At 41.9% G+C, this 26488-nt stretch overlaps 1 protein-coding gene across 1 annotated transcript; it reads left to right on the forward strand.

The window, feature by feature from the left end:
- Window positions 1-4075: 4075 nt before the first annotated feature.
- On the forward strand, window positions 4076-26253 carry fuom (fucose mutarotase). Its single transcript, XM_007898957.2, has 6 exons — window positions 4076-4160; window positions 6304-6372; window positions 8877-8947; window positions 17768-17866; window positions 24579-24652; window positions 25362-26253. Exons 1-6 carry the CDS (start codon window positions 4076-4078, stop codon window positions 25429-25431), a joined length of 468 nt encoding a protein of 155 aa, XP_007897148.1. The 3' UTR covers window positions 25432-26253.
- The last annotated feature ends 235 nt before the right edge of the window (window positions 26254-26488 follow it).

Here is a 26488-nt window from a genome sequence, read left to right on the forward strand (position 1 = left end):
GCCGCTTTCACCCACAAAATACACAGACAATTCACTTTAATATATTCTGGGAAGTGCTTTGAGATGTTTCAATGACATGATAAGGCACTGTAGTAAATGTAAGAATTATTATAACTATCAATCTGTGCATAGCACAGAAAGAGGCTATTCGGCCCATTGTGCCTGTGCCGGCTCTTTAAAAGAGCTATCTAATTAGTCCCACTCCTCTGCTCTTTCCCCATAGTCTTCAAATTTTTTAATACCATAGGTGTTAGGACTTCCTTTACTCCTTGCGTGAGGGGCGCTGTATAAATGCAATTGGTTGTTGTATATAATATGGCTATAAGCTAAATGACAGGCTCTGTGGTTATTGCTAAACCACCACCTTCATGTTTCATTCACGTCTGAGATCCAGGAGCTATGCATCATTTAGCAGTTTGTTTACAGTATGTTATCCAGTCCTGCGGTGCACCCTATATATAATTCATGAATCCTCTCCATTCTGCACTCTGCAGTCCCAGTTTTTGCTCAGGCTGAATTTAAGCACATCATTATTTGCAGCTTTATTCTGATCACGTATTTCTGATGCAGAAAGGTCTTCATGGAAATAAGGCTAAGTGGAAAATATTGGCTAAATAGCTGGTTTTACAATTATTAAACAGCGTTTGTACAATTTGCAACATAAAAACGAGAACATAAAGGACTATAATGGGTGAAATGGGATCAGAAACCGACAAAAGATTATTGTAAGAGTTTTCCCCAGACATTTGTTATGTTCTCAACACTCAACATGTAGAAAACTCTTTTATTCTTAGCTCACAAATTACAAATCAAACAATCCAACCAAAAACCCTCTGGTCAATACTCCCTACTTCCTGCTTTTCTAGCTCTTGATCCTGTTTCCTTGGTCCTTGTTAATTTGTCTTTATTTTTTTAAAAGGGTATCCAACAACATTTTCTGTCTCTGCTCCACACCATCCTTACCTTTCCCACTCCACCAATGACCAAAATCGTGAATGTGGCATAGTTCAGGCTGAGACCAAAACATCCCACCTTTCTGCAGTAAATCCCACCAGCTTCCTTTTTTGGTTTGAATTATTCATTCCATCTTTTTCTAAAATGTATATTTATGAAGCATGTGGTTCAGCCCTGGGCAAAAACTTTGGAATCTAGGTCATTATATGTGTCGGCTGGAAGGCTACATTAAAGGATACATTAAAGATTTGTGAGTGGGGGTGCGGGGATAGTTAAATAGTTCCCTCTAAATTTTCTTCCTCTTTTGATTTGAAAACATGTTGACTCTTTTCCCTTTTTATTGGTGGGGAAGCGAAGGTTTCCACAAGTGTCAGGCTTTCTCCACTAGCCAATACCTGGCCTGAATGGTGCTACCAACTAATCTAAGCCAACATGAAGCTAAGATGATACTATTGATAACAGTGATATTAATATCAATTTGCCTGCAAAATACACAATAACTCCACTTACAATACATCCTGTGAAATGCCTTAAAATGTCATCCTGAGGTGATAGGCACTATATCAAATGTAAGGATCATTATAATTATGTAATAATTCCAATAGCAGCACTATTGGCAGAATTACCATTTTCACACAGCAGGGAACAAGTTACATTCTGCACATCCCAAGTAAACTCTATAATCTGCGAGACTGTTCGTGATAAAATTAGAGCAGCAGTGCTCCTGCCATTGATCATATTGCTAAGGTTAAGCTGGGGCTCAGTTTCAATCACTTTCCTGAGATTTGTCCTGTTTTTATTTGCAATGAGACTTTACAAAAAGAACTCTTACAAAGTGTCGGAAATCATATCCTTACAGCACGGTATCTTGCTACTACTTCCCACTCAGGAACCCTGCAAAAGAAAACTGTCCCGCAGTCACATTGATGAGAGTAGATTCACATTAAACATGCAGTACAGTGTCTCTGCACAAGTTGCACAGAACCACAATACAAACCAAACGGGTACCAGCTTTGACTTCGCTAATGAACTACAGCGTGCCAAAATTATGGAGCCAATCACAACTTCGTCCTATTGTTTTCGCTTATGGGTGGCCTGCTGACTTGGGGTGCAAAAAGAGTGTGAGGTTTTGATTGACGGCTGCTTGCGACAATAAATTAATTATTTGCGCAATCAATTATAACACTCTCGTCACTGTTTGACTCCAAGGGAAGAAGGCAGATGCCAACTGTTGACATAGCTCAGGATACGAGCCCACTGAGAGCTCTCAGCAGAAGAGGAACTTGGCTTCAAAGGCCGTGTATTACTGACTTGCTGCCAATACAGAAATCCGCTGTCGGCTGCTGGAGTCAACAAAAAGGCCTCTAAAACCAGCTCCTGTGATCTGCTCATCTCAGCTAAGTGCCACAGAGTCGAGGATTATAAGGTGCTGCCGCTGCAAGTCAAGAGGATGACATAAACACCTGATATGTTCATAGCTAATAAATATTTCTTATGTAGGCTGGGGTTTGTCAGTTCTCAGTTTGGTGCTGAGCGAAGTGTTTCACTGTAGTATTGCAGCTTGCACCTGGCTGTATCCATATAAATATCATGTGACCTGGCTACCCTCCATCATCTCCCACAATTGTGAGTTCAGACCGTGAGCATTGCCAGGCTAGTTGATTTTGTGAGGAGGGGGTTGGGAGAAACATCACACCTGAGCCAGACCTTGTCCTCAGTCAGGCTCCACCCCCACTCACGGTTCCATTAGGGTCATACTGATTAGCAATCAGGCGTGAGAACCCTGGCTGACCTTCCCCCCTCCGCCCGCCTCCTCCCAGCCCAAGGAAACTGAGGTTAAATTGGTGCATCAAAGCAGAGCCCCCTAACTTTGCTTCAAATTCAGCATAAGCCCCCAATTTAAACCCAGAACCTTTCTGTTCTCGGAGGGTCAGTTCCACACTTGTTCAATATTAAGCAGTACAGTCCCTGTGTCGACTGTCTTTGAGAATAATGCAAAGAGGATGTTTGAATTGACCAAGGAGGTCAAAAGTAGTTCTTCAAAGAACATACAGAAAGCCAGCCTCAAATGAAGCAGCGGGAAAGCTTGCAATATCGATGGCAAGCTGTGCAGTTTTAACTGGTTAGACTCCAGCAGTACTTTAACACACACTCTGGGGTCCTCAAGCCAAAGCTCTTAACAGGTAGGGTGGTCCTAGCTGGACAAGCAATGGGAAAGCTCGCCAGACAGTGATGTCAATGACAAGTTATGCGCTCTGAGGCGCTGCCCCATGTGAAGGGGGCTATATAAATGCAAGTTGTTGTGTTTTGGCTGGTTAGATCCCAGTACCCCAACCAACACTCTGGGGTCCCCAAGCCTGGCTCCTGCCAATTTGCGCCTAATGCTTTCTTTCAAGGAGAGAGTGCGCGTTCCGTTCCAACAATTCATTGCTGGAATTTCCATGTGTAGGTGGGATGCATGGAATTTTCAGCTCGGTTTAGAAACTCTTAAGCTTGATGATGGTTTTCCCCATCTATCAAGACACCAGGCTGACCAGACACCATTAAAAAAAATCTAATGTAAGACTCCGTTGAAGCATTTGCTGAATTCGAGACGCTACGACGTGCCAAGACAACAGAGTAAATGTGGACCTGGTTGAACTTTTATTGTGAATTTGTGGAGTCCTGTAGCTCAGTGGTTAGAGCACTCGCTTTGCAAGCGAGAGACCTGAGTTCAATTCCAGGCACAGGGCGAAACCCTGGGCAAGTTTCCTTACTCCACACGCCTAATAATAATCCCTCCAAAACCCCAAAAAAGCAATAATAAATTGGTCATTTTCAATCCACGACGGTTTGTGGGACATTGCTGTGCGCAATTGGCTGCCGCGTTCGCCCACAAATATACAGTCAATTCACTTTACAGTGTGTTCTGTGAAGCGCTTTGGGACGTCCTCCCGACGTGAAAAGCGCTGTATCAAATGCAAGGATTATTATTATTATTATTATTATTATATTCTACCACTGGGGACTAATGAGAGCGTTTCTGGGAGGACATCGCAAAATGGGCTTTCCTCCAACAGCGCCACCTTCGCAAACCTGTGCTCACTGCCCCGAACACCCGAGCAGATCAGTGAACAGGGAAATGGTTACACTGAAAGGAATCCCGAGCATCATATCCCCGGACCTGCTTTACGTTTTGGCTAAAATGGGACACGGAGATGAAATCGGTAAGAGTTGCGCGTTCCTTTATCCTCGACAGCGACTTGACCCGAGTTTCAATGCGCTCGGCTCTGCCTCACAGACCCAGAGGGAGGGGTCGGCTGGTCCGGCTTTAGTGTTTACTTCCGCAAAAGTGCCACTTTCTGTTTCAATAATCGCAGTCAATTATTTTCAACCCCTCAACGCTGCAATCTGCAGCACTACTTACCATACGATTGCAATCGATACATGCAGGGGGATTTGTTCTTGCACGTCAGGATTATTTTTTTTTGCTCATGAGACAATCCTTCCCCCACCACTGCAGGTCCACCCCTCCCACCCACCCCCAGCCCCCCCTCCACCCCCAGCCACCCCCCCTAAACCCCTTTTAGTTCCGCAAAATCTTGATATACACTGGTTGTTCAGCCCTGACTTTAGTCCGTTTCATATCCTTTGTTCCTCTCTGTCAATAGTACTAATAATAATCCTTGCATTTGACATCGTGCCTTATCACATCGTCGAGACGTCTCAAAGCGCTTCACAGGATATAGCGTAATGTGGATAGGCTGTGCATTTTGCGCCCAGCACACAGCAGCAATCAAATGAAAATGCACTTGGAACAAGTTTGCGTTCGTCCCAATCTTACACCTGACCTTTGCTCGCCACGATTGGTACATATTTCGCATTTGCAGATCGCAGTGAAGTTTAATAATAACATGCCGAACCACACCGGAATGCCCTGTTGCTGACACATTTATGTACCAAAAAGAAGGCCCATTTTAATGGCCCCACCTCCCCCTCCCTGAACCTGCAAAAATCCTATCCATCAATGTCAGAACTCCGCGATTGGAATAACAACCCTCTGGTGATTTGATTTGCCACAGAAAATGACTTATTAGACAACGGTTGTTATTAAGTCGGAAACAAAGTAACCGATCCCCCAGAATCTTTCATCATAAGTTTGGCATTGAAGTAACATACCCAAAAAAATAATTATAAACTTTTCATTTTACCAGTATGTTGAAACTTGCAGGTGTGATACAAGTGTGGGTCAAGGATAAAATATTTTTTTTGCGTGCGCCAGAAGCATAATATACGCAGAAATGTAAGCTACATTATTTTTCCAAATTAGTTTGATGGATTACATACAGTTATAATAATAATAATCATTGCATTTGATATAGAGCCTTTCAAGTCAGGAGGACATTACAAGTGCTTCCTTCACTTCATGACTATCTGTGGGACTTGCTGTATGCAAATTGGCAGCTTCATTTGCCCACAAATTTATATGGTCAGGAACCTTAGCGTGAAACGTTTTGAGATGTCCTCCCAACATGAAAGGTGCTATAGCAAATATGAGGATTATTATTGTTACTCTAAAGTATAATGACTGTCTACCTTGTGAGTGAACATTCTGAGTTATAATGCAACTAAATTGTACCTGGCTCATCTGAGATGTGGCTCCATGTAAAGTATATGTCATGGGGCTTGTTGTATTTAGATCTAGGACCTGGGGCTATTCACCACGAGCTGTCAGTGCCTAAACATTGGGTGTGAATATGATATACTGATTAGCGATGAGACAATCTGAACCTCCTCCATTTCCCAACCTCTTTCCCAACCTCTTTGGGATCAGTTTCATGTATAGTCTTGGCCAACAATCCTGTAAACAAAATTGGTCATTTACTTTGGGGCTGTTTGCTGTGCGCAAATTGGCTGCCCCAGTCTGCATACAAATACAGTTGTTACATTTCACAGTAAAATCCTGTGAAGAGCTTTGAGATGTCACAATGGACACAAAAAAACACTGTATCAAATACAAGAATTATTACAGCCCTCCAGAGCCCTCTGCCTTACCCAAGAGACCATTTTCATTTGTAAGCCTCGCAGCTATGCCCAAATGTACCTTCATGCATTCCTGGGCAAAGATTCGATGTACAAGCGAGACTGAAATCAACATGTCCCAATTGCTGCTCTTTCAGAACATTTGCTTGCAGAAAATTGCATTTGACTGTTTATGCTGGTCTCGAGATACCGCTACAGATAAACTGTTGAATTGCTCACTGAATTCAATCATTGCGCGTTCCTGACTGCATTTTCCAGCGCTGGACTCTGCGTGAAGTTGTGTTACTCAAGGAATCTTGATTCACTTTCTGATGTTTTGTCTTCCAGTTCTTGCTGATGGCAACTTCCCCACTTCCTCTGTGTGTCGATCTGGTCCCACTGAAGTCAGAGCTGATGGTGAGTGTTCCCGTTCAGAGAGATCGCATTGGAAAATCTTTGGGAAAGTTTTGGGAAAACAAATTACAAGTCAAGTTGACCACAGCTAAAGATTTATTTTTACCAATTCACTCCTGTTTTACTTACTTGTGCAGTTGGTTAGAACACTCATCTCACAAGCTCAGATTTGATTTCCAGGCTGGGCCAAACTTAGGCAAGTTTCTTTACTCTACATGCCTCTACTTACCTAGCAGTAAGTTGGCAACTGGATGTTAGTCGATTGGCAGATTGCTTTCTGGGGCTAATAATCCCTTCAAAAATAAATAAATAATTTGGTTACTCAATCCATGACTGTTTTTGGGACACTGCTGTGCACAATTGTCTGTTGCATTTTGCTCACAAAATATACAATCAATTCACTTTACAGTATATTCTGTGAAGCGCTTTGAGATGTCTCAATAATGTGATAAGACAGTATATCAAACACAAGGATTATTATTATTATCATTACTTTTAAAATATTTTAGTAATTTTCTTCACCTCACTTCCCTTCCCGCATCTGGCATATGCTCATCAAATACCTTCAACAGTGAGGTAGACTGCTCCCAGGTCTTGTTTAAAGCTGCTTCACAACTGGCTATGAGAGGAGTGCGAAATTGCGCAGAGATGACTGACAAAAGAAATACCTCCTGGTTTCAGTCCTAAAATTGCCCTTCACAAACCTGAAGCTACGCCCTCTTGACCTGACAAATCAAAAAAGGATTTTTTTCTGGTCTTCATTCTCTCAATCCCATTCGGATCCAATGTACAACATTAAATGGCCTGAAAGGCCTTCTTTATCCATGTCTCTCTTCTAATCTGCAATCCCTGGAATGTCAGAAGCATTGGAAATGCTTAACATCTGAAAGAGAAAGCAAGGCTACCATTGTCGCTGTCCATCTGGACCAGTCGTATCTATTAATTTATCTTCCTCTATCAGATGTGGTGCATCTCCAGCATCTTAGATTAATTTGCTTATAATTCAGATTTCCAACATTTAAGTTTTACATTTTCTTTTGAACTTAGTGAATTTGCCCACACTAGGACTTGAGCTCAAAATCTGGACTGACACTCCAGTGCAGCACTGACTGATCAAGACAATACTGTTGGAAGTGGCATCAATTGGTGAACTGGTGAGTGTCCCACCAATTGATCCAAACTTGCTGCACAAAGCGAAAGCCCGTGGATTTTAAGAGCTTTTTGATGCCTTATGCTTATTTGAAAGGGGTACGTGGCAGGCTGTGACCAGCCACCAGGTGGTGTGCTTCTGCAGTAAAGATAGGTCTTGCTTCCCTCTGGTAAATTGATCATTGGACTGGGTGTATGGGATCTGGGATGAATCAGGCTCTGTCCTGATTTTGCTCAGCACGCATCCAGCCACGTTTGCAAATCATTGCCACGCAGGCGTGTGGGTAGTAGCAAAGGTTGACTAATCTCGAATGTATGCAGAAATGTCTTTGAACCGGGGAGATTAGGATGCTACCCTAATCATGTTGGTATACTTTTTCATGTGTGAACTTTTTCAATGCAATGATTCTATGCAATTTTGTAAACCTTTATCTTGTGGCTCAATGCAGCCAGGCTGGGAGCAGTAAGGAACACTGGAAGGAATGGTTTGACCTGCTCCTATCTTATATTTGTTGATGGGGAGAGGTAGCAACAGGAACAGAGGGGGATTTGTTGAACTAAGAAGAGAGATGGCTATAGATATTCCTCAAATGTGGGATTCCATCTTAAAACTCTTACAATTATAGGAATTGTAGCAGAGAAGACGGTCATTATATCAATGAAACCTACCCTCATGTTAGATCCTCCATAGGAGCTCTGCACTCTAGCCCCAATTCCCTTTCTCCAAATACTTTTATATTGGTTTACTTGAAGTACTTATCCAATTGCTTTTAAATATGGTTGGCATAATAAAGTGTGTGCTGACCTTGCATTGAGACCCGTTATTGAATTGACTGGACCTGGCTGCGATATCTTTAACGAATTAACTACTTGATATTATACAACAATTAAGTCCAAAAAACATCACATCCACTGTCATGTATTGTCAGTAAGCACTGACACTGGTTTATTCGGTCATTTAATCCACAACTGTTTGTGGGATATTGCTGTGCGCAATTGGCTGCCGTGTTTCACTTACAAAATACGCAGTCAATCCACTTTACAATATATCCTGTGTAGCGCTTTGAAACATATCAAATGCAAGGATTATTATTATTATTTTCATGTGAATGGATGATATTTGTGTGCTATGTGATGAAGCCCATTCAATTCCACTTGCATTTTAAGTTACAGTCCTTGTAATTAAAGTTCAAAGCATCTTCAATAAAATAATCTATAGAAAGTGAGATTGTACATTTGTTTATTTGTGACCGTACTGTCTGGACGGTAGCTTTAGAAAATTTTAATTATTTTAAATTCTAATTGGAGTCAAGGCTGTGATCTTGTACATTGTAACTTTCTTGCTTTTGTCTCCGAAGGAATGGGTATCCCAGAGTTGCTGCAGGCCATTCTGAAGCTGTTCCCGTTAGACACCTACATCATACACCCAGTAAGTCTCCCAGTAAGTTAGGTTCATCCATAGGGTAGTTCACAAGATCACAAGAGCAATTCAGATGACAAAGTGCTGTTCAACTCTTTTGATCTCTTACTTTCAGAATGGCCACCCTTACCCATTGATTACAGCATCAAGCTAATTCTTAAATGAGTCCAACATCTTGACTTCAACCACCCTTCCTGGTAAACAATTCCAGCTGTTGATGCCCCTGTATTCAAATATTTTTTAAAAAGCTTTACAATATATTCTGTGAAGAGCTTTTAGATGTTTCAACACATGAGGTGCTATATCAAATGCAAGGATTATTATTATTAAAATACTATTAAAATATTATTAAAATACTTCCAAGTGTCCGATCTAAAACTACCTATTGCAGCCCTATATTGTGCCCTCTTGTCCTGCTGCTTTGGTGTATGTGAAAGTATTGTTGTGGGCTTATTTATCAATCTAAAATTGGTGTCATATCAAGTGAGACATCTCCTCCCTTCATATAGTAAAATGTCTATATTTTGTGGGCGAAATGTGGCAACCAATTACTAGGGAGACGGTTGAAGCCGGAAATATTGATTCCTTCAAACACAGATTAAATAGTTTATTTTACGAAATAACATTATGGATTGTAGTACATATATAGTTCAGGATATATGTGCAAGTGACCACTAGGAAGGTGGCAGACGAACTAGATGGACCTTGGTCTTTGTTTTTGTCTAGCATTTCTTATGTTCTTATTACGCACAGAAGTGCCCCACAAACAGTTGTGGATGGAGTGACCAATTTTGGGGGGGCTTATTAACCCCAGAAAGCGATCCGCCAATCGACTAACATCCAGGTTCCTACTTATTGGTAAACAGAGCCATGTGAAGTAAGGAAACTTGCCTTAAGTTTCACCCCACTTGCGAAACAAGTGATCTAACTAATACGCTACAGGACTCCACATAAAATGCGATGCTGAAAGCACTTTATACAGTCAGGTCTCAGATGAGAATGAAGCTGAGCTCAGGGAAGTTGGCCTTGTAGGACGATCAATATATTGGGAAATTGGACTCCACAGGGTATACTCAAATGTCAGACTGCAGATTAGGGTAAACAGTGCTGAATCCTTAAAAGAAGAAAACTCCCACCAGTAAAGCAAATCTTCGGCATTATTTCACCCTTACCGCAGACTTAGTAATAAGAGCTCAACAAAAAGAAGTGCCTTGGCGAAAGGAGTTACGCATATTCTACATCTGTTTCAGGCTCCTGACAAATATTTCTGCTGCTGGGGAATTTTGTGTGAGGTGCAATAGCATAAATATTTGAACTCTTCTAAGGAGTGTCAGCTTGGCTCAGTGGTAGCACTCTCGTGAGTCGGAAAGTTGTGAGTTCAAATCCCACATCTGTAAGCTGACACTCCATTGCAGTGCTGGAGTGTGTATTGTTGGAGGTGCCGTTCATCAGAAGAGATGTTAAACAGAGGTCCTGTCTGCCTGTTCATGTAAACATTAAAGATCCTATGGCACTATTCAAAAAGAGAAGGGAGTTTCTCCCTGTGTGCTAGCCAACAATATACCCAAAGTTAAAATTGGCTATTCATTTCGTGACTGTTTGTGGGACATTATTGGGCACAATTGGGTTGCCACATTTGCCTAAAAATAAACAGTTACTCCATTTTCACAGTAATGCCTGACGAGATAAGGCCCTATACCAAATGCAAGGATTATTATCGACAGCAGAGAGGATGCAAAGCTGAATTAGTGAGCGGTGAATCTTGCTGCTGAACTTGGCATTTACATTTATTCTGTTCTACCTCCTACTCATTCCTCATTTTTCTCCCCCCCCATTCCTTTGTTCATTTGCCCGTCTCTAAAAAGTGTACGGATCAGGATTGGTGCTTGCTTCATGCCAGGCTGGTGAAGAAGGTTTGTGCTTTAGTGTGTGCTGTTCCTGTGGTGCAGCAGATGCTACGATAGGGCTCAGCGAAGAGAACAGATGGTGGCGCTTAGAACGTGCAACCTTCTGACCCAGAGGCGAGAGTGCCACCAACTGAGCCAAACTCACACTTTTGAGGTGCTAGAAAATGCGCTGGGTGGGTGGGGGGCGGTGGGTGGGGGTTTGCACGCATTGCTGACACAAATGCAGGGCTGCCTTTTGATATCTGAGCCTGGCACCTCTTGCATTTCACTTAATGACAGTATAATCGGTCACTCAACACCAATGGTTTTCTTTGCTCCGAACCCCATTGACCATAACGCTTCCAAGCTCTTTCTCCCCATTGCCTCCTTGTGTTGTGTGGATGGCTTAAGGTCAGATGTGACTGACTCTCTGCATCCTTCAGTTGTGTAACATTTTTATGAAGACAGATTGAATCTAATAATAAGAATAATCCTTGCATTTGATACAGTGCCTTATCATGTCTTTGAGACGTCTCAAAGTGCTGGAAAGTGAATTGACTGTATATTTTGTGGGCGAATCGTGGCAGCAAATTGCATACAGCAGTGTCCCACAAACAGTCATGGATTGAGTCACCAAATTATTTATTTATTTTTGAATTTGAAAATTATTGCAAAAAGAAAACTGTAATATTGCAGTCTTATTAGACATATTATTTCATATATTATCTGTTGATATGAGTTCAACTACCAAAGTGGGATGTAGAACTCACAACCTTCTGATTCAGAGACAAGATTGTCAACTTCTGAGACAAACTCATACTTTGCAAGAGAATTGAAATGCACAAATATAACTCTCTGATCCTGCTGAGCATATTTTTTATTGGTCAAGCTGGCACATGCGGGAAACCGCGGAAATGTTTAAGAGTTTCCAGCCAAATTTCTGAGAATTGCACGTATGCATGGGAATTTCTGTTTGTCTGGAATGGAATGTCTTCCTGGATGGATGCATCCTGCTCACCTAGTCTTGGAAAGTATTAGGCGCAGGTTAGCGATAGCCAAGGTTTGGGACAGAGCATACATTGATGTACTACTGGCATTTAACAGACACATGCCATTGGAAACACTGACTGGCAAGTCTGTGGCTAGGACCAACCTACCTGTTAGGGCTTTGGCTTGAAGTGTATCTAGGTGTAGTCATTTAAAAGGGCAATATTTTCACAAAAAAAGTGGAACCGTTTTTTCAATAGGTATTTGGGGAGGGAATGAGTTGGGTGAACGCTGCATTGGCTTCATCACATCGAGGTTACATGTAACGTTACAGTGCTACATTCTGGTATAATTTACTCCACAGGCCTGCATATGGGTCATCTTGAATTGTGCGTGCTGTAAATCTACGCGAGTGATGTGCTGAGAGTGGATTCATGTGACGGAGCCTTACAACAGAATGCTGGAATTTCTTCTCTCCCTGATTCGACTGCTTCTTTTGTTTTGGTTTTAGATTGCTTAAAATATGAACCTTGAAACCATGGAAGGTAAAGTCAGTGGGGGAAGAAACACCCATGTGTAAGATACAATGTGAGAACGGGGGGATAAATAAAAAAGATGTTCCCAAACATAGGATATTGCTTTAAGAAGTTAAATGGCAATGGAGAAAGGCAATGAAATAGAAGCAGGAAGTATAAAAGAATCCTGGGAAAGGAACCAGGGTTTGGATTTATGGTTAAAGTATTGGAAGTGTGTGTGGAGAGTGCGGGGGAAAAAAGAGACAGAATTGTTTTCATTTAATCCATCAGTACTGTGGATTGAGAATCTTTCCACCACTCTCCAACTTAACCAACGGAGTACAAAAATGTGCAGGAGCAAAATGATGAGTGTTGGGCCTCTTGTCAAAACAGTTGCAGTTATGGCAACAGAGGGAGGAGAATAAACCTTCCAGTGGAATGGCAGTGTAGATGTTTTGAGAAGACAGCCCATAGCTGCAGAAACCACATGCAGGAAAATGAGAAGCTGTGAGACCTTTTGCTTGTCAGCAACGTGTGGACTGCAGTGTGATTTATGCTGCGAGTGACAGGAAATTGTTTTTGCAGCTTTTTATGTTGCTCCCTGCAGTGGTTAAATCTGAGGCAGATTTTTCTTTTTTTAAACAAGATCCTCACAAGTGGCCTTGTTGGGTATTGCAATGGATTGCAGGCTCCATGGAATGGTTACAAGGTGCAGCTATTGTAGTCTTTGAGCACAACTGGAGGGTGGGTTACAGTGGTACTGGGTCATGTCCTGTATCATGAGATTGCTGGCATCAGCACTGCTGTTCTACTCGCCTTTGGGGTCTAGGGGGGAAGGAAAGAGAGAAGTGTTAAGTAAGAGGAAACTGAAGTAGGAGCCTTCATATGTTCACAGTACTGTGGGGCTTCTCTCCCTGTGAGTGGAACTTCATCTCGTTGGGTTTAAAGGGAAAGGTTCTAAATAGCTCTCTCTCTCAAACAGCTGGTAAAAGACTGATGGGCTGTAAAATTCTGTAAGCTTGACCTCAGTGAGATGCTGCTTGCCTTAACTTTTCTGCCCTTCCTCCCACCCCATCCCTCTCCTTGGATGGTCATTAATGTTGGTCATCAGTTGACTGATGTTAAGTGGAGAGTTGATGACACCAGGAACATCTCCAAAGCCACACTGAAACTAACACAGCCTCACTTTCAGAGTTCCCAAATTATACCTGGCCACTGAATTGTGGAAAATTCTTAAAATGCATCTCAATTTTGAAGTGTTATTTAAGAACTGTGGAAATAGCTCCACAATTGTGTGCTATCTTAAATTTTAAAAGAAAATGCTCTTGTTGACTAAGGCCTGATGGTAAGGGGAATTTCAGTGCGAGTACATTGCACCACCCTCCATGTAACAGCCAGGACACACTGTGATCCATTGAATGGTGATTCCATTAGTTAGAGGTGCAGAGTTTCAGCTGTGGTTGCTTAGTACTGACATACCAACTGGAGTTGTCTCTGAATCACAGGTACAAAGTGTATGTGCTTGCAAAGCGCCACTCCAGCCAACGCCTTCCAGCAACCGATCTCCTTGGCTGGCCTCAACTTGTTCCTCATTGATCAGCATTGGCCACTCCAGCATCACAGCTGTGATCAGTCTCAGTGACAGGCAAAATGCAGCACAGATCATTAGATGGGGTGACACTACCTACTCAGCAATTGACCAGCCAATTCAGTTTCACCAACAGCCAGAGTCTCCAAAGCACTCGATGAAGAAAATAATTTAAATGTATTTCAAATTGTTTGTGGTTGGTGCATTGTCACAGCCTCCAAGCTTCACCCCAATATCACCCCACAAGAAAACATTTAGCATTGCGCCGTCAGATCCAAGATGTGGGGCTACTAGTGGTAGCCAAGACTTTGGACTGCATTTATCAAGAGTTGTTCTGCGATTTGTGCTTCACTAGAGTACAACAATCAGTCCCTATATTATTGTGTGTCATTTTGACTCACTTGGAAGCATACTTGCCTCGGAGTCAGAAGTTTAAGGGTTCAAGCCTCACATTGAGAGATGGACTCAAAGTTTACAGAGAGATACAGGGGGAGTGCTGCCCTTCGGATATGATGTCTTCTTTCCCTCCTCAGGTGGATGTTGAAGAGCCTACTATGTAACATGATTCAAAAAGAGAAAGGAATTTCCCCTGATGTCCTGCACTACACACTTCTTGGCTGTCTGTGTGACCTTGCGAATAGCTGTTGAGTTTGCCTACAAACCCATTCACTACACTAGCAGTAATTGCTTGTGAAACACTTAGTAGTGGTTCCCTGGGTTTAGCTACTGTAAAAGAGCATTTCTATACAGTAAAATTTGCTTAGGTTTGATCTGTATAAATTGTATAATCACCTGAGTCATACACCTGACCAGGTCCTGTTCAAGAGTTTATAATCTATGCAAGTTTCACATAACTCATACTTTGCATACGTCATATCAGTATGGTCCCAACTGATATAACATTTGTGTGAGATTTATTGTACCAGGTTTACTGCCCTCTGACCATTGCAGAGGTCTGATGTTTATAACTGTGATTGCACAGGATCATTCCCATTGGCACTGAGTGACTGTGAGACCCAGTACAAACAACTATCTGTGCCTGCCTGAACAGAAAGAAACAGAGAAAAAGCGAGATTATTATCAAAACAAAATCCACAGAATATTCATCACAGCAGCCACCGTTCAACATTTGTTTCCTTCCCTCCATAGACATCTCTCACCCGATCCCATTCCTGTTTGCTTTTCTAACCACAGTCACTACACTTCAAAGTGACTTGTTGCGTGAAGTGCTTCAAGATGTTCCTGCCTGATTAGGGGCTGTATCAAATACAAGGGATTATTTGTAATGCTTTACTTGATATTGAGGACCAGATGCCTGTTCTGTTCAAATGATGTTCTGTTTATGTAACGCAGCTTTATTGGAAGATGATGACGGATGTCCTAACATTTATCAATTGATTAATCCTGTGATTTCAGAAAAGCCTTTAATGAAATGAGAGTCCTCTTTGCCAGCTGCTGTTGTGCATAATTCAGAGGAAAAGTTACGCATTGATCCAACCCCTGGACCAGTATAGCGGTAACTTGACTTGGATCAAGTTTACGAGTGTGAAAAGCTGGCCAGTGCTAGAGATCTCACCATTTGGGCTTCAACACATCACCAGAGGTTAACACCTCGACTGCTTAATCCAGAAATATGCTTCAGTCAGCAAGTAGAGGCTGTTAACTGTGTAACATAGTGTAGACTGTAAGGGCTCGTCTGATCTTGATGGTGGATGCAACCCACACCGTTTTCGAATGGGACTTTTTAATATGGACTCTGTAGTTGAAAGGCCTGTATCTTTGTGGGACCTTAATTATTGTGCAGGTAAATGAAATGAACGCTTTGCACCAGCACTGTGCCAACTTAGACGAGTAGCCAATTAGTCCAGAGGATTGGTGGTCTGGAGAAACTCCCTTCTCTTTTTAATAAGTGTCATGGCATCTTCAATGCCTGACTTGGTTTACAAATCTCGTACAAAGGACAAACACTTCCAATAATGCAACACTCCTCTGGCCATCGGTGGAGCCTCACCACACCGCCCCACCCCATCATTGGTGAGAGCCAGCCTTTTATGCAGGTTGGAAGGCATGTGTTGAGTGCGTGAGTACATCATCGAGCAGTTGCCACTGTAGGCCTGACTTTAGAAATCAGGTTGACCATCCTGGTGAATCCCTAGTGCGTTTGTCTTTGGAAAAATAAAAACAACATCTTGAGATTCTCCGAGCATAGTGTAGCCAATGTTTCCCCCCCCATCCCAACCTGAGGGTGAATCATGGAGATATGATTAGTGGCTCAGGGGAGCCTGTTAAAGGTTTTATCACGACTGTAAAACTGCTCCATTAATTCTCACCCAGATTTAGATAGGAGTGCGTTAATTAGCTGCAGACGTCATCCCTAATGTGAGCTATGTACACAATGTACTGAACTTCACAGCAGGGCACATTTGACCAGAATAACAGGATTCCTGCGCCAAATAGCCAAATGTACATTCTCGTACGGTACTGCTCTAGAACGTTGGTCAGTACAAAAACAAACTGAAGGAAAGAAAGCATGCGCTTTGTTATAGGACTTCATCATATCGAGAAGTTTCAAAATGCTTGATGTATAATAATAATCATAATTGTATGTGGCAATGTAAGAAAAATCATAGTTCCTATAATCATCAGTGCAACTGGGACTGTCAATGCAGTGACTGCTTTTGTTGGCGATCGTTTGTTACGCAGCAAAAGTGCCTCAAGCAGTCGTGAGGTGTGACTGAGATCAGTACAGACTTGGTACAGAATGAGGGTTCAAACCTTCAACCTTTTTGGTCTGCGTTCTCCAGTGCTGCTTTGGTGGCTGTTAATCACAAAGCTGCCCGGGGAAGCTATTACAACAACAATATACTTGCATTTATATTGTGCCCTTCACACAAAATAGTGTGACAGAGCACGGAGTGCTTAACAGTGACAGAGCCTAACCCTGAGCTGGGGGTAGGTGAATGCAGGCACTGTTGAAGAGGATGAGGCATGATCTGAAAATGAGGAAGGAGGGGGCAAAGTAGAGGGACTGAGGGAGAGAGTTCTGGGATGCTGTATTGATGGTGGAACAGAGGGCACGAAGGAGGCTGGAACCAGCCGAGTGAAAGCAGTGAGTTGTGGCATGGGGAATAAGCAGTTTGGAGAGCTGGGCTGTATTTGTGCTTTAATAGAATGGAAATGACTATTCAACCTGGGCTATCCATTACCCAGGGTCTTCTGCAGCTGCGAGGAACATGAATTCAGTCACTTTAACACAAAGTGGACATTTATTACCTCTGTAAGGTGCCCTGTGGGTAAGGCTGTCACTGTGGCATTGCACAAGTTATTAGGCTGGAGCTTAGCATATCTCTTACCATAAATTCTATCAGGATTTTTAAGAACCTGGATTTGCCCCAGTCTCACATGAGGCTCATTTATTCCATTTATTCTGTTTCCCTCGGTGTCGGTAGAGTCTTGGATTTCTCCTGCTGACTGTCTTTTCATTATTTTCTTGATCTTGTAATCTCATAATCCTGTCTGTGTTTCTCATTAAATCATTAGTGACCCTGCGCTTCTCAGCTCCTCCACTTTTCAGCTCTATCTCCCATCGCCTCTAGTCATCGGTCAGTCAGTTGAGCTCCATCTCCTGGCTCCGTCTGCAAAATCTATAAATCTTTGGCCAACACAAAGTACAGTTACTATGTGACAACAGTGGCAAAGGAACCAGAAAGGAATAAAAGTGCAAAGCAATAAAAGTGACAGTGGTAGAGGTGAAAATACCACGGAATGTTGGTGCTCTGTGTACTAAAATCCTAACTCCTGGGGACCCTGATATTAAATGGCTTAACTCTTTGGCCTGCGTTGTGTCTTTCAGGCAGCAGTGATGGACCTGGTGGATCAGGATAAGGAGAAAGGCCTCAAGACTCCAGTCTGGGAGAAATATCTGGAATTATTGTCGGACGTTGGCTGTGAGGTAACTGGAGCAGCTCAAGTATTGATGGCTCTGCCTTGGAGTAGCACTACTATAGGCCAACAATTACAGCTCGCTTCAGAATAGTGCGCGTCCACTTACAGTGCAGTTGCACTATAGACCCATTCGTGTGTAAAGACAGCACCCCCACAACAATGCAGTGCTCCCCCCCAGCCCAGTGCTGCGCAGATGTGTCAGCCTGCTTACAGGGACTTGGTTTGACAAAGATGGAGGGTGCACATCCTCTACTGTGTGTGCAGCTCCTCTCTCTGCAGCACGGACACGTGACTTGACTGTATTGATAAGCTGTGTGGAGGAGATTGATTAACCAGCCTGTACCATTGGGAGACCTGACAAGCAAGTAAACATTACGCAGATCAATTATAACCCTGGCGATCGAGTTTACTCTCTTAATAATGGAAACAGAGAACAAGTGGACCTTTGAACCAGATACCTCTGCTCCTGTCTCTGTCAGATATCTCCTCTCTCTATCTGTCTTTCAGATGAGACATTAAACTGTGGTCCTGACTACTTGTTCAGGTGGACATTAAAGTCGCCGTTCAAATGACACTGTTTGAAAAGGGAAAGGGGTTCCTCTTGGGGTCCTGGCCAAGAATCTCCCAAATAATGTTGGTCGCTCACTCCATGAACATTGTAGGACATTGCTGTGCGCAATTGTGCTGCCGTGTTTGCCTACAAATACAGTCATTACATTTCACAGTAAATCCTGTGAAGTGCTTTGAAACATCCTTCCAACGTGATAAGGCGCTATCCCAAATGCAAGGATTATTATCAGTCTCCTCTCTGTCGCACGACTCCTCCAACATAAATCAGATTCTAACAATGGAGGCACCTCGGGGTAAATTTGATGTGGATTTCTCATGTGGAAGAGTGAATATAAATGGGAGGAAAGAAAGACATTATAGTTTCTATTAGCTTGCAGTAAACTGATTCTTAATAACTGTACTATAAATTCTTTGGCAGCAGTTCATTAAGATGCTATGTGGAACAGCAGTTCTGAATACTCCATACCCACTTTGCATCATTATCTTTTATTCTGCTTTGTAAAAATGTCCCTCTGGCCTGGTGCTTTGCAGACACATAAATAGCCCACAATTTAATGGCAGGTTCAGTAAAACTCTAAAATGGCTCTTGGTAATTTGCAGGTAAATGCGAATTTAAAGGCAGACTCGCATCAATCAGTCCCTGGCCCTTTTCCCACTCCCGATATGAAACATGACTGCAGCACGCAGTAATTTGCAGCCGCCTCTTCTCCCTGCTCGGTGCACCAGGAGCAGTGATAAGTTAACGTATGTTGGAAGAAGGATGATTTAGAGTCTTTTTGCTGCATTATGCTTTGCCTATATTAAACTTCATCTGCCACTCATTGGCCCGACTGCTGAATTAGTGTAGATGTCCAGGAATGGGATTGATCTTATTTGTGTTATTCACCAGTCCAGATAGCTCGGCATCATCAACAAACATAGACATGCTCTCTCCTCCCAAATTATTTATAAATGAGTTGAAATGGTGCAGAGCCCTGTCACTGCCTCAGAGAGAGATTTTTCCTTTTAATAATAAAAAATCTTACATTTGAGATAGCGCCTTTCACAACAGAATGATGTATCAAAGTGCTTCATAGGTTATACTCCAAAGTGTAGTGACTATGTATTTGTAGATTAACATAGCAGCCAGTTTGTACAATGTCCCATCAAGTCTTTTGAAGTGAATGACAAATGTTATCCTGGGGATTGTTAGGCAGGATATCAGGAGAAATTCCCTTTTGAGTAGTGTCATACGATATTTAATATCCACCTGAACAGTCAGACGAGACCTCATCCGAAGAGTGGCACCTCCAACAATGCTGTCACACATCCCCAGCAGTGCACTGGAGTGTCAGCATAGACTATCTGAGTTCAAAATCTTGACATGGGGCTTGAACCCATATTCTTCTGATTCAGAGGTGAGAGTGCAACCAATGGAGGCAGTCTGACAAACAAACAAACAATAGGTTATGTTTGCTATTGCCAAGGCAGTTTTATTTAACCCAACTACTAAACTTGAAGTAGACAACAAAATAAGTTTTGTTATAAGCAATCCTTCCATACAGAAATGTACTTGACATTTTGCAAGACCTGACCTATTTAGTAGAAGGAAGAAACTAAAGTGATATTGCGTTTGAAAATTGCCCCGAAACAAGTTTATTTTTATAACATTTCTAAATCTGCCTGTAATGATTGTTTTCACCATAGGAGAAAAGAAAGAATATCAAAGAGAGCGAGAGAGAAGCTGAGGAGTTATCTGAGAGAGCAATCAAACTTGTTGAGATGCTGTCTATATTCCGTCTTGAGATGGCTGTTCGATAGCAAGGTTAGAGGAAGTTTACGGCACAACACACAAAAGGGTTTGAATTTCATTGCAGTCTGAGCCATCGGGAGATAGCGGCATTAGATGCCGAGTCTGTCTCAGGGTTTATAATTCAGACAGACATTTTATATTGCTTGTTCTTTCAGTTCAGGTTTGAGAAATTGGATTGAACTGAAGGGAGTCTTGAAACAAAAGGCCAGCATTTCTCCCTCCCCCTCTCTCCCGTCCGTTCCTCCCCCACTCAGAGCAGATGGGAGAAAATTGCACCGAGTTTTGATCTCAGTTTGACAGACATTTTGAGGGGATACATGGAGTTGACTGTGTAACGTCCATTTGATGATGTCATCACATGGCCTAGTTTCAGTAATTGACATCTATAAAGCCCTCGACTGGCAATAACGCCTCCATAGTTTCAGCAGCAGGAATCCTCTGTACCTGTCATACAGAATCGTGAGACTTCAACTCCAAGGAGAGCTCCAATACTTGTCAAAGATGCCACCATCTAGATAAATCATTAAATTGGAGTTGAGGTATAGATCAGCCATGATCTAATAGAATGGCAGAACAAGCTTGGAGGGGCTGAATGGCCAACTCCTGTACCTATGTAAACCAAGGTCTCTTCCGCCTTATCAGGTGGATATTAAAGATCCCATAGCACTATTTGAAAAGAAAAGGGAGTTTCTCCTGGAGTCCTGGCCAACAATCCACCAGAATAACCTATCATTCACCTCATGAATGTTCATTGATGTGTGCAAATTGGTTGCTGCCAAAAAACGCACAGTCACTACATTTGATAGCAATTCCCTGTGAGGCATTTTGACACATTTTGAGTTGATAGGCCCAATCTAATAGTAATAATAATAATCTTTGCATTTGATATAGCGTCTTATCACATCATTGAGATGTCTCAAAGCGCTTCACAGAATATACTGTAAAGTGGAGTGACTGTGTATTTTGTGGTCGAACATTACAGCCAATTTTTCAAGGACCTGTTCTTATTATACTCTGTTATCAAATAGAGATTTGGTGTATTACACTCAATCTCAGTGCTTTTGCTATCAAAGTCCTATCACCCACTGTTAGGTGCACAATATTTTGTGTAATGCACTTGCTAGCTTTACTTATTGTTAGTCTTCTCTTTCCCTAAGGTGTGAGTGTTGCGCCAATGATTGTGCATTACTGAGCAGCTCCTTAGCTGGATTCAGGTGACTGATATTACAGCCTCCATTGCTCCTCCCTGTGTGATCATCAACTGACAGGTGCAATGTCTTTATCTGCACCGATGATCACAGCTACTGGAAGAGCTGTCAGCTCAGAGCGCAACTGCAGGCACCGAGGAATATGTTTTGCTTGTGTTGTTAGCACCTTTCAGCTGCTGCCACAGGGTGCTAGATAGTTGTTGCTTAGCAACTGTAAGTTGAATTTTTTTAATTTAGAAAAAAAAAGGCTTTCAGGAGGAAAATGAGTTCGGAGACAACAGTCAGCCAGAGAGAGTAACACGAGCTTTGCTTTGGGCGAGTATCAAATAATTTCAGTGCATTGATCCCCTCAGTATTTCCCTGTTTTTACTATGTCTAATCCTCCATGGCCCATTGCATTTCTTTCCCAAACCACAGCCTCACTCCGTGATTGTGTGAAGGGTTTCCTACCCTGTTTTCGGGATTTAGTTCCGGATGAGGTTAAAGTTTGCATGAATGATGATTTTAAATAAAATTCTATGAAAAGCTCTTGATTGGCAAGCAGGAAGCAATGAAGCAAAGAGAAGGGAGTTTCTCTTTCCCGGTGTCCTGGCCAACAATCCCCCAAGTGAAATTGGTCATTCACTTCACAGCTGTTTCTGGAACATTGCTGTGCGCAAATTAGCTGCTATATTCTCCTACAAGATAGTCATCATACTTTACAGTGTATACTGCAAACTGCTTTGAGACATTATCTCGACATGAAAGATCCTAAATCTAATGGAAAGATTATTATTAATGTTTCAAATGTTTGAGACTGAGACTGACAAGGTATGGACCATGACTTTTCACATTAGCTTCCAAACTGCCTTGTATATCAAAGATTCTGCAGCGACACAGCTTGGAGTTGATGGATTTAGATAGAAGCTCCTGAATGTTTGAGACAGGGATTTCTGGTATCTTGGGCAGTTTTTTTCCCTTGACCTAATAATTCACCAAAAGAACAAACTAACGTTTTGCCATTTATTTCCTTGTTTGTTTGGATGTTAGCTGCTGTGCTCACAATATACAAGAGGCATTACACTTTAAAGTAACTAATTTGAAGAAACACTCTCAGATGTTTCAATGTGATAAGGCACTGAATCAAATACAAGTATTGCTTCTGTATAATCCTAAAGAACTGCAGTGATTCAAAGGCAGCAAAGCTTCTTTGGAGCACAGTGTCAAAAGCAAGATCAATAAGGGAAGCTGATGCTCTTTGCATCAGAAACAGTTTAGAAACCATGTGTTTTCTCTGGTTAGTCTCCTCTGGAAGAGAAGATATTTTTGATGAATGATTCAGCACCCTATCTTCCCTTTATAACTTGAGTTTACTCACTTTCAGTTGTACATAACTGAGACTCTTTGTAGGCTGTATTCATCTTGCATTTGTCAGATTGAGCCAAATTTTGGCTTTGGGTATAAATTCTTTGCAGATGGAACACTATTGCTCTTCTTGATGGACCAATTTACTGTGAACGCTTCAAGCCAAAGAGCTGAATTTTTCCATATAATATCATTCATTCAAAGTCAGAATGTGCTGCCTGTAGCTTTCTTATCCTTACAGAGTATCCAATTGTTGTGCTGGACTCTATCTTAAGAATATTTATGTAACAATGCCGAGGGGGTAATCAACAGTTCTTCTGTGTCCATAGACCACAGTTTGTAACATTAAACTCGGAGGCTTTGAGCTAAAACTAATGGCAATCTTACTCTAACAAGTTACATAAAGTCAAAAAAGGATAATTTCGAGATTGGAAAATCGTGTGACCTCGGTCTAAAATGTGCTGTCCTTTCCAAAGTGAATGGAAATAGCAAGGGTGACAATCCATTTGAGCCTTGTCCTCTGTTTAAGTTATGAGTGGTTATAGAGCTTGTTGGGTATTCTACAAATGTAATTTTGTTGTTGTTCTCATGACCACAGCTTGAAATTTTCTTTCGGTGATCAAAATCATCCACATGAGTTTTTAACTATACCAAATCCCTTCTCAACACCTACTGAGATAGTAACTTCAGTACCTACTAATTTATTAATATTAAAGAATACTATGATGCTCCGTTGGTAGCACTCTCACCTCTGAGTTGGAAGGTTGTGGGTTCAAATCCTGCGTCGGGACTTTGAACTCACATAGGCTGGACTGATACTCCATTATATTGCTGCATTTTTGGAAAATATCATCCTTTGGGTGAGAAATTAACCTGAGGTTCTGCCTATGTCTGTTCAGATGAAAAGAGAAGGGAGTTTCTCCTGGTTTCCTGGTGTACAATCCCCCAAATAAAAATTGTCATTCACCTCATAGGTGTTTGTGGGACATTACTGTGTGCTAAACTGGCTGTTGTGTTCACCAACAAGAGACACGGACACCAAATATTACAATGTTTACTGTGAAGTACTTTGAGACGCCCTCTCAACGTTAAAGGCGCTATATCAATTGCAAGTATTATATTATAGAGGAACAAATGCTGGCAACGTGGGCAGACCTCTAGGGAGGATTAAATAGGACATGAATCCAGAAAAAGCTATGTGAGGATATTTGGAGGGAGGTGGAAAAGAAGTAGTGTACAGTAAATCTTTGTGAAAAATCAAGCAAGCTCAACAGTGGCTGAATAAGCAGGTCACAGTAGCTTAGAATGCATGTGTATTGCATGCATTAAGCATTTCTGATACAATTTCCTTCAAGAAATAACATGAGCAGTGGTTCTGCAATTGGCTGCCGCATTTCACCGACAAAACATACAGTCAATTCACTTTACAGTATATTCTGTGAAGTGCTTTGAGACGTCTCAAAGACGTGCTTATTATTATTAGGATTATTATTATTATTCCATGCAATGGGCAGCAAGTGATATCAGTGCCGAGCGGATGACTCAGAATTTGACCGATTTTCCTTGCTTCCCTTATAACTCGGCTTCTGGTCTGGGAGAGTGGACATAGATGACCACATTATAATGTGGCTGGGCTGTCTGGATGTTTTCGCAATGTAGATGGAACAACTTGGTTTCCAAGCCATGAGATAAATTTAACAGTAGTCTTTATTTCATGCCTGAAGTATGACGTTAAGTATTGAGTAGGCTTCACTCCTTATAATGTGCGCTGGCCTTTCCTGCAACATTTCATTTGACTTTTTCAGAAACCTCTGGAAAAAGTTGAGAGATTTGCATTTTACGCTCGAGCAAAGGAAGCTTTTGCTGTGGTGGCCACAGGGTGAGTGCGTACCTGCGTCTGAACCCCTAATAGTCTGGAAACGTGACAGCTCTGCATTGTAAAGAGCAAATGCCCAGTTTCAATGTGCCTTGGGACGTCCTCCTGATCTGAAAGGCGATATACAAATGTAATTTGTTGTTGATGATTCTGCATGAAACTTCCAAAGAGATCACAATCCACCCAATAGAACCTAGACAAAAATATTGAGATGACTGAATGTTGCCATCAAGATCAAAGCCCAACTGAGTTCTGATGCGCCTGTAAAAGTAATGAATTCTCTCAACGCCTGTGTGTGAAGTTAGACAGGTGAGCTTTGAGTTAGATTTTGTTAATACGTTGTTTTAAAATGTTTCTCCCCCTCTTTTATCTTGCCATCTCATCTGCCATCTCAGCCCAAACCTTAACCCATCTCCATCCCGTCCTCCACAGCATTTTTCACTTCCCTTTGCCTCCCTGCATTTTAATAAGCAATCCAAGTCACACAAATGGGGACACCTTCCAATAAATAGAAGTACATCACTCTGATACACGTGATTTTCTTCGGGTGTCAGAGGGTCAGTGGGAATTTCAATGGGGTTATAGCCCCCTACTGTACATCCTATTGCAAGGATACTCAAGCAGGGAAGATTGCTAACTGTGTTGACCTGCTGTGGTATAAATCATGGGACTGCCAATATGAAAGTTGTAACTGAGCTGGGTTTTCTTTCAGAGAAACTGCGTTGTATGGAAACCTCATCCTTAAAAAAGGTGTGATTCCCGCTGGAGAAAAGGACAAGTGAAAGAATGAGACAGGGAGGGAGGGAGAGGAAGGGAATGCAGCAGCAATCCAGAATGAAATTCTCAGTGTTCGAAATGTTATCTTAAATCCCATGAAGTCATCGAACCAGCAAAGCTGCAAATTAAATAAAAAAAACCTTCAGCGTCAGTGTGATTGGCGCTTGTGATCAATAAATAGTGTTTGTGGCTGCAGGATGAGGTATAATGAGATAGATGATTTATGCTCTGTGCCTGCGCTGAATATATAACTCACAACCCGGGTATGAATTGTGTCCTCTTTGTTGATCTATTTACACCACACTTTGGGCCAGTGTTTGAAATGAGAGATTAACGTTAACTGCAAACAATATTAAAAAAAGTGAGGCTGATATCCTTCCTTGACATACTGAGGTCAGTCCTCAGTTTTGACGTTAACATATAGCATGGTGAATATATACGATAAAGAGTGTAGAGGAGATTAAGTGAACTGCTTCGTTAAGGTCATTCAGGTTATCATGGGTGTTTGCTAGCTGGATGAATTCTGTTGTGTGCTGATAATGGGAGCATCAAATGATAACCCCTGATATCAACATCACTTACTATTTGAAAGATTATTAAAACAGATTGCCACGATATTGTTTGAATGCTGTGGGTTAATCCGTGCACTGAAAATGGAAAGTTTAAACACAGTGGGGTTTTGCAATGTCGGCTGAGATTTAAGCAAATAGTAAAGTTGCTTTGTGCATGATGCGTCAATGATTGTGTAATCCAATAGCTATGTGTGTTTGGTGGCGATTTGTAACTTCCGACCTGATGTGGAAATAAAGTGCTGCGGTTGAAATTGAGTTTGCATCCTTTGTAATGACTGGAGACATCAAAGATTGGATTTCCTATTAAAAGGGCACCAACATCTTCATGAGAAAAAAAAGCATTTGGCAAATTAGAAACACACGTCACACTAACGCATACCATGTTGAAATATCATTCTGCTGCTCATAAGTGGGCCTTGTTGGATAAAAGCAGCCCTTGGATCTTTTATCCGATGAGAAAGGCCACAAAGACCCACAGCGATGTTGAATG

Source organism: Callorhinchus milii, unplaced genomic scaffold, assembly GCF_018977255.1.
Source record: "Callorhinchus milii isolate IMCB2004 unplaced genomic scaffold, IMCB_Cmil_1.0 Scaffold7, whole genome shotgun sequence".
Classification (NCBI taxonomy): Eukaryota; Metazoa; Chordata; class Chondrichthyes; order Chimaeriformes; family Callorhinchidae; genus Callorhinchus; species Callorhinchus milii.